Below are 13,493 nucleotides of genomic sequence, written 5' to 3'. Positions count from 1 at the left end.
AGTAAATGACAATAAGATTGAGAGGTGGGAGTGGAGAGTAAATGAAATGGAAATGAAATTACTATTTTCTCTACCTTTAAAGGGGACAGCGAAGGAGTCTTAACTCTGACCTTCCTATTGTAGCATGTTTTTTATGCAACTGCAAAGGATGATTATGGAAAACTACTTGCACTTCCACTTGAAATTCATGTGAAAGTTAAAGACATTAATGATAATCCACCAACATGTCCATCTGCACTGACTGTATTTGAGGTCCAGGAGAATGAAGTATTGGGTAAGAAATGACACTTGATGCTCTGTGCCTGTCTTCTCTCTAGTCACTGTGGGGTAAGGTGGGCAGGTAGACCTGGTGGACCTAATAAGCAGTCAGTTACCCATGTCTGGCACAACACAGAGGCTGAACATACCACGAGTCATAAAGGTACACTATTTTAGCTAAATGATATCTATATAGTATTCAGCTTTTATAACTGCCACCACCACCATTATTATGCCCATGATCACTGTCACTACCATCAACAGTTCCATAACTATACAACAGTACCTTGTTTACATATCCAGGCATATCTCATTTTTAAGATTTCCTCTTAAGTAATCTTAGTTTACTTTTTAAAATCTGGAGAGAGTGTGTGTGTGTGTGTGTGTGTGTGTGTGTACATGCATGTCTAAAGGCCAGAGGATCATCTTGGGGTATTTATTGGTTCTCTTCTACTGTTTTTTGAGACACTGTCTTGCTTTTGTCAGTGGGAGAACCAATTTAACTAGCACCATGAGTTTCAGGATTCTCCTGTCTCTGTCTCCCATTTCCAGTAAAGCACCATTTTGCTTCTCAAGTTATGACTCAAGTTATGATGGGGGCTGACAGTTTGAACTTATGTCATCAGGTTTGTAGAGCAAGTGCCTTATAACTATTGAACCATTTCCACAGACCTTATTTGAGTTCTAATAAAGTTGTTATAAAGAGATTAAAACCTAATCAAGGCCAAATAGCTTAAATATTTGCATCTAAATTTGGAAACTCCACAATAAGTAGACCAATAGAACTTGAACTTGACCCTTGAGCTTCCCTTTCTAGGAAGCTGTTAATAATTAGGAAGTAGACAGATGAAGTTAAGTCCCATCTATGTCATTTTGAACTTGACTTTCTACATTTTTAAAAACCTGAATTTCATGATAACTTTAAGTCTTATATAGGAACAGCACTATAAGAATGGTATAACTTCTGAAAATTTTATGGCTTCTCCAGATTTGGGATAACCCTTGTTTATTTCCTCCTTGTTGTTGAGCCCACTGTGTAGGCTGGCATTTTTGGAAATGTTTTGAGCTGAGTAAGTTTTCAAGGTCTACAAGCTTAGCAGCTTGGTGCCTCTGTGGCCAGACCCTTTTTTTACCTTGTGGTGGATGTTTCCAGCATTTTCTTTTGATCTTTTCACTCCTGCAGTGACACACCTTTGGGTGTCAGGTACTATATGGAGGCTACTTCCTCTCTGTGCATTCTGCTTAGGCCTATTTTCATTTCATTCAACTCTTGCCTCAGCAGGAAGAGTTAAATAACAGCTTGAAAAATTTGGGGGGAATATAAAGAAGAATCTGGTCACAGTGACAGCCGTGTAATAATGGAATGCCTAACAGCAGCCAGCAGATGCTTGAGGATGCTTTGTGTAATACTGAGTGAAGGGTGAAAACCTTTGAATACCTTTCAAAAAGATACCACAAGTCACAGAATATATTTATTGTCTATGGCTTCATGACAAAATGCCGCAAAACTTATCAGCTTAAAATAGCAGTCCCTTACCACCTCAGTGTCTGTGATCAGAAATCTAACTAGTTCAGTAAGGTGCTTCTGATTCAGAGTGAGAGGCACAAGGTAAGGGGGTAGGGAGAGAGAGAAGCAACATGATAGTCAATCTTTCTCTGACCTTACCTTGGAAGTGATGACTTCATCTTGGAAGCGCTACCTCATGATTTTCGCCATGTCAAAAGGAAGGAGTCATGAAGCATGGGTACCAGAAGACGAGGGGTACTGGGAGGGAGTTGGAGGTCACTAGTCTCATTTTTCCACTGCCTAAAACTGTTCAGTGTTTTCTAGGAAGCTGCTTTACATACCACACGGAGCCTGTGTGAATGAACCTCTTTCCTTCTCCACAGGTAGCAGTATTGGGATCTTTACTGCCCATGATATGGACGAAGAAAATACTGTCAATAGTATACTGAAGTACAAAATTGTGGACCAAGCGCCCAAATTTCCTTCAGATGGACTCTTTCTCATTGAAGATTATCAGGGAAAGGTCCAGTTATCTAAACAGTCTTTGAAGAAGCAAGATACTCCTCAGTACAACTTAACAGTAGAGGTGTCTGATCAAGGTTAGTATTGTACCCATTATCAGGAGTACACATAATTGTTTTCCTTATAGTGTTGATTTGTTGGGCTGATCTAACGCCTGGCCATATTACAGAGTGATGCTTGTCAGAATGGTTTTTCTTTCATGACCTGCATACAATCCAGAAGCAGCTGTTCACACACAAGCCAGAGGTGTAGCTCAGACAACATTGTTGTGTCCTCCTGGGTATTTCGAGAAACAAATGACAAGATGGAAATTCTGTATACAACTCAAGGGACTAAGGGTGCCTTTGAGGAAAACCGGAAGAACATGGTGGAGGCAGGGCAAGCCACCATACAGCAACACCAGCCTGACCCTGAACGAAGAAGGGTTGGTGGAAATGTCCCAGACCACTGGGCAGTCTATGGAAAGTTCCACATGGCTGTCTGGGATTCCATACATTACATTATTTCTGAGCATGTGCCTGCTTTAGCATCACTGCCTTGCTCAGTAACTGGCTGGGACAGCCTATGGGAAACAAGGCATTGGTACAGATATACTGTTGAGTTTTGTAGTATAGTATTGTGGCTATCATCAGCTAATATCCTTGTTGTTCAAGGTCTGGAAGGCACATTTTCATGACCACAATGACCACAGATAAAAAAAAAATAATTGCATTTCCCAATTTGTATATTTAGACTCCAAAGGTCTATGTATGAAATTGAAGAAGAAATGTCTTTTGGAATTTCTATTTCTCTTGTCAGCTTCTAGTTACTTCTTTGATATTAGGAGACATTCTTTCACATTTATTTTGCATATTAAAAGTAAGTATTTAACATCTTTTGGGTCATAGGACTCTTGAAATGTTATGGAAAGCTCCTATTCTCACACAAAGACACATAGATAGAAAAAGACATCCCGTTAGTTTCTGAGGCACTTAGAATGAGGATCCTTCTTTGAGATAATTAGTATCAAATCTTAGATTACCAAATAATTCTGTAATTGTTATCTGAGGGATATAGGCTACATGCACATTAAAGAGAAAAGAGAATCATTTCATCTGAGATGTGGCTATCTTGGGAGAACTTGAGTTTATCAGCACAATGCAAAATGCTTGAAATCTAGTAACTTGACAGGGATCGAGGGTCTTGCATTTGCTCAGCACTTTGTTGTAAAGTGCAGCAGAGGTGATTATAATAAATGGCCCCTGTCCACAGTGAAGTGACAGGTTCACACTATTGCCACCCATGCTTTCAGTAAATAGTTATAAGCACTTGACTTATTGAGGGGCCAGACAAGATATTGGGGATGCACAGGTAAGTAAGACCCAGTGTCTGTTTGGTGGAGGAAATGGACACATAAGTCAATAATTAGAAGAAGTACATGCAAGGTAGCCCATGAAGGAGGGAGAGAGCAGACAAGACTTTCTGGAATGTGTTATTGAGCTATGTTTTGAAGGATGAACATGCTTTTTAATGAAATCATGTAGGACTTAGAGAGGAGCAAGGACGGCATGGGCAAAGAAAGACATCAGGGCCAGAGTCAGGTTGAAAATGTGAGAGTACAAAGTGGAAATGAGATTACAATTGTTTATGTGCAGGACTGCATCTAAAAACACAGACTGACACAGTTATAGACAGAAAATAACACATGTGCACTTGGGTGATGTGGCAGTTCTGATTAGAGATAGTATATGCAAAGGCCACAAAGACAACAGTGTCATGTACTTGGTGACACAGCATGTTCCCTCCCCTCCACCGTCTTTCCTCCCGCCTTTCCCTCCTTTTCTTCTTCCTCCTTTCTTCCTTCTCTCCTTCTGTCTTCTTTCCCTTTCCTATATTTCTTTCTTTTTAATTAAAGTATCATAAGTTAGACCAGAAAACTAATCAATTGTCAGCCAATATGCCATTCTCTTCAGAGGCTGCAATTGCACAAAAAGGGGAATGGGAACCCATGGAGAATTGACTTTTAGAGAGCTAGATGTAATTTAAATCAAGAATTCTAATAGGAGATAAGTTGTTACAATAAACAAGAAAACATTAAAAAAGCATAGGCCAGATTATAAAATGTTTTTAGATAAATAGGTGTGTTGACTAAACATTCACTTGTGCGCTACATAAAGTTAAAGACCCAGCTATAATGAGCATAGTTTTGCATAAACTCAAGGAGGGCCTGGTTAAAGAGATGTGGCCAAGACAGCCAGTGAGTTCAGGGCCCGGGAGCATCTCATTGTTATCTCCGAATATTCTGGGGATCAGGCCCAACTTTAACTGATATGTGCTTGTTTGTAAGTAGATTACTAGATTACCTCATGTTCAGTACAGGGAGCATACCTTCTAGAGTTGCTGACTAGGATTTATTAATCGGGGTGACAGCAGGAAATCAAGTGCTTTCTCAAAGAGGTGACCAAAAAGAGTTTAAAGGAGGGTAATTGAAAGGGCCATGGGAAGGTTAAGGGAAACTAGCAGGAGGTGTGAAGCACAGTAGGTGGCTTTTACTACCCTGAAGCCTGAAGGGACTTCTTGAGACAGAAAGCCAGGGTTCTATCCACCTTCTGTAGATGTGTGAGCCGAGGTAGAGCTAGAGGAACTCAGTCATGTTCTCACATCCCTGGTGGGGCAGAGTGGACTTCCAGGGTCTTAACCATATACAGTGTAGCATGTTGCAGTTCAAATGATGGAAGTCCCCACAAAGAACCTTTCACTTATTTCTTCTTTTGGATCTCTTCCAAGACATCCCTTCCTCATTGGCATTCCATGCTTAGCTTGGATCTAAGATCAACATGCTGGCTCTAACAAGGTCCCCAAATTATGAAACTCACCATTAAAAGCCTATGCCATTTCCCCTGAGTGCCATGAGCTATGTCAGCTCCCCTGAAGGAAGCTAATCGTGCCACCTCCTCCCTTACTTGGAGGGGGGAGCAGGTGCTTTTGAACCTCCCCATGATTCAGGACAGAACCGATGTAGGGCATATGTATTCAGAGAAGGAAAGACACCTGTTTGAAGCTTGCAGAAAGATTTTTCGAAGGGCAGTTTTGCACTGGACTTTGAAGATCATCTAAGTTTCACCAGTAAGAAAAGGGTGGCTGCACTGCAGAAAAGCCATCCTTCTCAGGAAGCAGCCATCCCCAGGATGTGGCACTGGGAAGCTCAGAAAGTGTCTCAGGTTTCTCCAGCCCCCACTTGATTGTGGGAGCCCACTTGTGGGCGTAGTTGGGGAACAGAGATCCTCCATTCATATATGCTGGGAAGCTGTGGCTGCCACTTCAATCACAAACATTTTTCCTCATAGGCTTCTGATTTCAGTGCGTGATTTACAGTGAACATTAGTGATATGACTCTGGTTTTCAGATTTCAAGACCCTCTGTTTCCTGCAAGTCAACATTATTGATATCAATGACCAGATTCCCATCTTTGAAAAATCAGATGTGAGTAGATGTCACCATTTGGTTTTTCTTAACTTTGTCCATATTTCTATCTTTGTGAGTGTTGAAGGTGCATGTGTATATATGCATGTTAGTGTGCCTGTGGGCATGCGTGTATGCAGGTGTGCATGGATTTGGTGTCTTCTTTGATTGCCCTCTATTTACTGAGGCAGGGTCTCTCACTTGAATCTGGAGCTTTGGCCTTGATAGCTAGGTAGCTTGCTGTGGAGATGCCCTGTCTCCACCTCCTGAGCTCTGGGACTATAGGTGGTCATCATGCCTATCTGACGTTTACATGGGTGATGGAGATCTGTGCTCTGGTCCTCATGGTTGTGATATAACATCTTTACACTGAGCCATATCCTCCATGATTGTATCATTTGAACCCCAATTCTGGGACAAAAACACAGACAATATCCAAGAAAAATACCAGATGTGGCAGGTAGCCTTAGGCAATGCACCAATAACAAATCCAGACACCATCTTTAGCATGAATGCTCAGGAACCATTAGTTAGTATTCACTCTTGCAGTACCTGGGAGTGTCTGTTTATAAACTCCTGCCAGCAGCTCACTTATTCCAAGGGCTGTTTAAAAGCTACATCCACAGCTTTTGGCAAATTGAAAGGAGTTGAGTAGCTATTTGTGGCTTAGTGTTGGAATACTAAATAGAGTGCTATTGAATCAATTAGGCATTTTGAGTCAAAAAATTAGTATCTTTAACTAATTTTGTATTAACTTGGTATTGCAGTCAGGTTTGCATTGCTGGTAGAAATCACCCAAACAAGAGCAGCTTGTAGGAAAAAGAGGTTTATTTTGGCTTATAGGCTTGAGGGGAAGCTCCACTATGGCAAGGGAAAATGATGGCATGAGCAGAGGGTGGACATCACCTCCCAGCCTACATAAGGCGGATAACAGGAACAAGGGAGTGTGCCAAACACTGGCATGGGGAAACTGGCTATAACACCCATAAGCTCACCCCAACAATACACTACCTCCAGGAGGCATTAATTCCCAAATCTCTATCAACTGGGAACCTAGCATTCAGAACACCTAAGTTTATGGGTTACACCTGAACCAAACCACCACATTCTGCCCCTGGCCCTCATAAACTGATAAACATCCATGATGTAAAATGCAGTGCATTCAGTCCAGCTTTAAAAGTCCTCATAGTTTTTATCCCAATGATGTTCATATATCCCCATAGTCCAAGGTCTTTTAACTTAACCATAATGCCATCCCCTCCCCCCAAAAATCCCTCAGTGGTACAGAATAAGCATTCACACTGCAAAAGATGTCATTGGCAACATCAAACTCTGTAGCTTCAAGTCCAACAACTGTAGCCAGTGACAAATCTTCAAGTCTGATAATTCTAACCAGCAATAAGTCTCTGGTATTCCAATTCCATCCCTCCAGCTAGGCTACTCACAGTCCTGGGAAACTTCATTGTGCTGACAGCTCTCCTTGGCAGCCATCTTGTGGTCCTTTTATCTCCACTGGGTCTCCACTGTAACCCAGGGTTCATCTTCATCATCAGGTCTCCATGCAGGCATCCAGCAATCCTGTTTCACACAGCCCATGACCATTTCCAAAACACAAGACCAAATTTCAAACTCAATGATTCTCTCTTTCCTGCATTTCTTATACTACATACAATACCAGGTAGGATGCCAATTTGTTAATCCAGGGGGAATAAAGCAGATTTTTGAAGACCAGGACACTCCTTGATCACTCTGGCCCCTTCACAAGAGTCTACATTCTTCCTGTTGCCCCAGTGCAGATCAGCTGGCCCAATATATCTCAAAGGTTGTACTCTCTCAATTGCAGCTGAATGGGAAGTAGTTCACCCAAAGATTTTTCTTTCTGTGTCATATCCCTCTGCTCACACCAGCTCATTTCTACTCAAAGAAACTCTGCACAAATTCTCAGGACATGGGCATAACAGCTTTCACACAAACTGCTAGCCTAGCTCAAGAAAAGCTCTTAACCTCATAAGCTAAACCTCACAGTCCATAGTTCTTACTGCATTCAGGTTTTTCAACTCTGACCAGAATAGTCCATCAAGCTGTATTTACAGCACTACAAGATGTCTTTTAGGCCAAGGTTTCAAATCCTTCCATATTCCTCCTGAAAATCAGTTTCAAAAGGTCAAAGCCACACAGTCAGGTGTCTATCAGCAACCCCACTCCTGGTACCACTTTACTGTTGCAGTCAGGTTCACATTGCTGGTAGATAACTCAAAAAAGAGCAGCTTGTGGGAAAAATGGTTTATTTTGGCTTATAGGCTTGAGGGTAAGCTCCACGATGGCAAGGGAAAACCCTGGCATAAATAGCAAGTGGACATCACCTTGGCCCATATAAGGTATACAACAGGGACAGGAGAGTGTGCCAAACACTGGCAAGGGGAACCTGGCTATAACACTCATAAGCCTGTCCCAACAATACACTGACAAGAGGCATTAATTCCCAAATCTCTATTAACTGGGAACCTAGCATTCAGAACATCTAAGTTTATGGGGGACACCTGAATCAAACCACCACACTTGGGAAGAGAAAATGAGAAGAAAACAAATGGCCTTAGCTTTAGCTAAAGAAAAGTGTGTTTCACACATTTCCAAGAATTAGAGTTTGGCATAGAGAAAAATATATATATTTTTAAAAATCAAGAAAAAGGCAAATAACCTTTGATTGTTGTTGATGCAGGCTATAGATGTGGTAATGGTGTTATCACTGCTTCCCTTCAAAGGGGTGCCTCAGGGTACTTAAAGTAAAAATAATTAACTTTCAACTAGATTGTTATGTCATGGTTAAAGTCAGTTTGAAGCAGCTCATAGCCCTCTGATGTCCATAAATCAAAATAGGAACAGGGCTATGACAGAGATGGGGGTTGATTTATGGTGGGGCTTTGGAGCAGTAAGAAGCGTGACTGAACATACCTCATACAACCGCCACTGCAGTTAAGCAAGCATGAAGTAAAGAACCATTCGTTCTCAGCCTCCCGTCTCTTGGGCATTTTATCCTTTCCCAGTGCCATGGTTTTCCTACGTTTCATTACATTGAGCAGAAGACTTCACTTTGGGAGCCTAAGAACTTCAAATTGCAAATTGGGCAAGAGTGAGCGAGAGCTTACCTCTTCCATTGCCACAGTCTGCTCTTGGGTCCTGGCCATTAGTTGCCATCTTTGAAATCATGATGCTGGAAGAGTGACAGGATCTAAGAGGTTTCAGGGACATAGGGAAGGCTTTAGACCATTGGAAAGAGCACAGAATTTGGTGTTTTCTATACGTGAGTTTGCATCCCGAGTCTGGGTGATTATACCAGCTATGTCATCCTGGCAGACTTGACCACTCCAGTCCTTGACACCTCTGTCAAATGTCACTAGTAAGGTTGACGCTCACTAGTGGGGGTTTGTTGCTTATCTTTTTGTGAGCACTGACTGTGTAGCAGCCATTTAGGGGCTTTCCACACTTTCTTTCTTTTAAGGCCCATAACAAACAGGAATTAAGCCACAATATTTCTCTTAGAGAGATTTTCTGATCAAATTCAATTTTTAAAAAGTATTTTTATTTTTAGCTAGGCATAATGGTGCATGCCTTTAATAACAGCATTTGGGAGGCAGAGGTAGGAGGATTGCTGTGAATTCAAGGCCATGTTGAGACTACATAGTGAATTTGAGGGTAGCCTGAGCTAGAGTGAAACCCTATCTTGAAAAACCAATATATGTGAATGAAATAGAGAGAATGGGCATGCCAGGACCTATAGCCATTGCAAATAAACATTAGAGGCATGTGCCACCATGTTCATCTGGCTTAACATTAGCTCTGGGGAATCAAACCTAGGTCCTTAGGCTTTACAGGCAAGCACTTTAACTGCTGAGCCATCTCTCAAGCCCCAAACTCTGTTTTAAAGAAAGGATGTAGCTAAATCACTAAACTAACAAAAAAAAAAGTTTAGAACACATACCCAACTCTTTACTCCCAACATTTGAGCTCTTAACTTCTACTCCTTCTGTGGTTTAAGAACTAAAATAATGAGCAGGGGTTAAAGGTGCTTGCTTGCAAAGCCTGCCCACCTGAGTTCCATTCTCCAGCCATTTACATAAAACTCGATGGGCATTTTTTTTTTTGCAGTGGATGAGTACTTGGTATATGGACATGCAAATTAATAAATAAATATTTTTTAAAAGAATTAATGATAGCCAGGCATGGTGGCATATACCTTTAATCCCAGTACTTGGGAGGCAGAGGTAGGAGGATCACCATGAGTTCAAGGCTACCCTGAGACTACACAGAGAATTCCAGGTCAACCTGGCCTAGAGTGAGACCATACTTCAAAAAAATAAATAAATAAAAGAATTAATGTATGTAGAGTATTTGTTATACTATAGGTATTCAGTATATTCTACAACATATTTATATCACTATTACTAAAATTAGAGTTATTAAATACATTGGATATGAGAGAGAGAATCTGTTTTAGAATCCTTCAAGCAGTCAGAGATGCTGTGTTCCTTGGTACCACAGATTTCAGTTATGAGTATAAATGATTTAAAATCAACTGTAGCATCTTCATTAACAAAGAAAAGCTTATTTGGCAATGCTGATGCAAACTATGACTTGTATCTATTGTGAGCCCAAAGAACCATTTTCCCTTTGGTGATTACCCTTAATGGCAATGGAAATTGTGTTTCTTTCCCATTTTCTCCTCAGTATGGAAACGTGACTCTCCCTGAAGATACAGCCATTGAATCCATTATCTTAACCATACAAGCCACGGACGCAGATGAACCATTTACTGGGAGTTCTAAAATCTTGTATAAGATTGTTCAGGGAGACAATGAGGAAAGACTGGTTGTTGACACAGATCTCCAAACCAATGCAGGATATGTCAAGATTAAGAAGGTAAATAGCCCATTGAATGATTTTGTGTGTTTTGTGGGTGGATTGACTCATGAGTGTGTCAGGGCCAATAAGCAGAGGGAACATAACTGTGGTGACCTCTCAGGCATGGCAGTGGATTCCTGGAACATTCTGTCATTCCTGTCCTCCTGAAAGATAGCCATGGTTCTAGTTCTCAGCTGTCACTTTACAGTGAGCTAATACTGCCCCATAGAATTCATAAAACACAGGATGATTAAGTTTTAAAATACAGATATGTTGCATGAGACATATAATAACACTTATCTGAAATTTAAATTTAAGCAGAGATTTTCTATTTCATTTGCTAAATCTGGAGACTATGTGATGGTAGAGTGTCGCTGCTCTACCTCCTGCCCATTGCCAATGTGGGGAATCAGGGTAGAAGAGTCCTTGCATCCTTCAGGCTGAAAGTCACTTACTCCACCACAACTAGAATAGAGTCCTCTTGAGAGTGATGGAAATTGTGCAGTTCTTTTCAGTGTGTTCATCTCTGCTGTATCCCCACTTTTGTCATTAAAGTCCTAAACCACAGGCATGACTCTGGGGATTCCAACATGTAAAGTCTAGCCATTGTCCCAAAGAAAGAACACAGGAAAGGATTTCACAGTAGAACTATGTTGGGGAGACCAGTGAGATTCAGAATTCAGCCCATCTTTGAACTATGACATGAACTTTAGGTTTCAATAGAGGCAGAAATGGGGGAGGAGCAGGAGGAGTATGTATTGAATCAGTCTTGGTCAAGGTATGGTTGATAATTACCTAAGTCCTGTTTCTACAAGTTTAAAGAAGTCCTTATCACTTGAGGGGACCATCTGCTGCCCATGAGATAATTCCTCCTGCTTGGAGGTTATCTGTCTGTCATACACCCTGCTATTTCTGGATCCCAAGGTGACCATAGGTTTAGGAAAATGACTAGAGTCTGTCAAGTTCCTTTTCATGGGGTCCTGGAGCAGGTTGTTATAAAAGATAAGATACCTCAGTTATACTCATCTTTGTACCTTCAACCTTGGAGGAGGATGAGAGAGGGTAGGTTTCAACAGCTTTTAAACAAACATTCTTGCAGTGGGTGACATGCCCACGTACAGAATTAATCAGGAGTCTTATCCAGAGTTTTAAGATGAGGTAGACAGATGCCAAAAAAGTCAGGGATACAGACATACATCCTGATTTTAGTTATCTTGCAAGTCCAAGTGAGGAGTGAGCACTTTTCAACAAAATCTGCTTCCACATACCTGCTATAATTTCATCTCTTATGGTGCTACAAAGCCCTTGGCTCTTGCTTTGTCCCTCCCTCTATAAAGACTAGACAGCCTGGAGATAGAGTACCAATTTAGAGTTCCTGCCCCTTTCTACAGGATCCTGTCATCCTTCCCCAGAGATGTATCCCTCTCTGGACTCTTTCTTCTGTGGTTGCCTCATCTGTGTTAGAACTCATAAAGGTTTACCATGATTCACTTGGAACCCCCACCCAGTGTCATCCAATATACCTTTCTTGGGGAGAGAATGAAACTTTCCAGTTAAACAGGGCAGAGATGCAGTCGTAAAAAAATGGCTGAAGGATTGCAGTGTCCCATGTTACAGGGATGATCATGTTCTTGGGGCTAAGCAAGTATTGGTTGTGAGCACGATGGATTTATTGTCTGCCTGTCTATCTACCCACCTACCTACCATCATCTATTTAGCTAGCTCTACTTGGTTCATCAATAACTCTCCTGAAATATCCTTGACTGAAACTTAGTATTTTGCTTTGGTCTTCATTTTTTAAAATTAAATTTTCCCTTCCCACTGTGGCTAGTCCTTTAAAATTTTGGAGTCATGAGTATTTCTCACAAGCTCAAGCATCAACTGGAAGACTAATGTGCACATTTTTTTCCTCATCTCCCATCGTTGGTGAAAATGTGAAATGTCTTCCCTCCTGGGTCCTCTCTCAGTGCCATATCTCTGCCTCCAGATTGAATCTAAATTCCTGCCTTGACCTTTCAGGCAGCCAGGTGCAGAGAAGTAATTGTGGTAAGGACAGGCTTTCCGGTTAATGTGATGGATGTGTCCCTGATGGGTCTCTTGACTTAACTTGTGGCACATCCATGTCATGAAAGAGTGTGCATGTGGACCTGGCTTTGCTGATTAACCTTTGCTGATTTAGTGCCTAAATTTAGTACCTATTTGTTCTATTTTTTTTTTTTTCTGGCAGGTCGGGTTGGGTGGTATGGAAGTTAGGCAGAGGCTGCTCAATGATAGGTTGCTCATTGTCTCTTGTCCCTTTACTCAGTAAGTGCAAAAGGACACTGACATCTCCTGACTCAGCTCCCTGTCCTGCTTTCAATCAGGACAAATCCATCCTTCATGTAGCCAGCCACTCATGTAGCTCTTGGTAAAACACGTCTGATCTTGTCAGTCAGCAATAAAGTCCCAGCTCCTTGGCTTGGCATCCCGTCTTCTCTGTCACCTCCTTCCCTCAGTTTTATATGTTCTGTTCTGCTGCCACAGGCTGCTTCTCACACACTATAGTATTGTATACATACCATTTCATTTTTTACCTATATGTCTCAGGGGCCATAGTGATGGGTGGAAAAGGCAGATAGGGGACTTAGGACCTATGTGGCAAGGAAAATCGATGGACTTCCTGTGTCTGGGTGTGCTGCCTGAGCCTGGGGTGATTGGACCGTCAAGACACTGTCATTATCCTGGTAGGCTGGTAGATGAAGTTCATGTCCCATCATTTTTGTGCTTTTGTCTTGACTGCCTGAGAGCTGCTTCCTTCCTTGTGGGTTTCCTGGAGTCTGATCCCAGCTGGACACCATTGCTACTCTCTGAGATGCAGAGTTATTAG

At 41.6% G+C, this 13,493-nt stretch overlaps 1 protein-coding gene across 1 annotated transcript in view; it reads left to right on the top strand.

Annotated features, from left to right (window-relative positions):
- The window catches only part of Cdh17 (cadherin 17), a 57,998-nt gene that overhangs the window by 26,138 nt on the left and 18,367 nt on the right, over positions 1-13,493 (top strand). The window contains exons 8-11 of the mRNA XM_004657030.2: positions 124-274; positions 2,149-2,364; positions 5,673-5,749; positions 10,454-10,645. Of these exons, the coding sequence (XP_004657087.2) occupies positions 124-274; positions 2,149-2,364; positions 5,673-5,749; positions 10,454-10,645 (636 nt within the window). The remainder of the gene's footprint in view (positions 1-123; positions 275-2,148; positions 2,365-5,672; positions 5,750-10,453; positions 10,646-13,493) is intronic.

This window comes from Jaculus jaculus, chromosome 2 (genome assembly GCF_020740685.1).
Source record: "Jaculus jaculus isolate mJacJac1 chromosome 2, mJacJac1.mat.Y.cur, whole genome shotgun sequence".
NCBI lineage: Eukaryota > Metazoa > Chordata > Mammalia > Rodentia > Dipodidae > Jaculus > Jaculus jaculus.
This window is presented reverse-complemented; position numbering and strand designations above follow the sequence as displayed.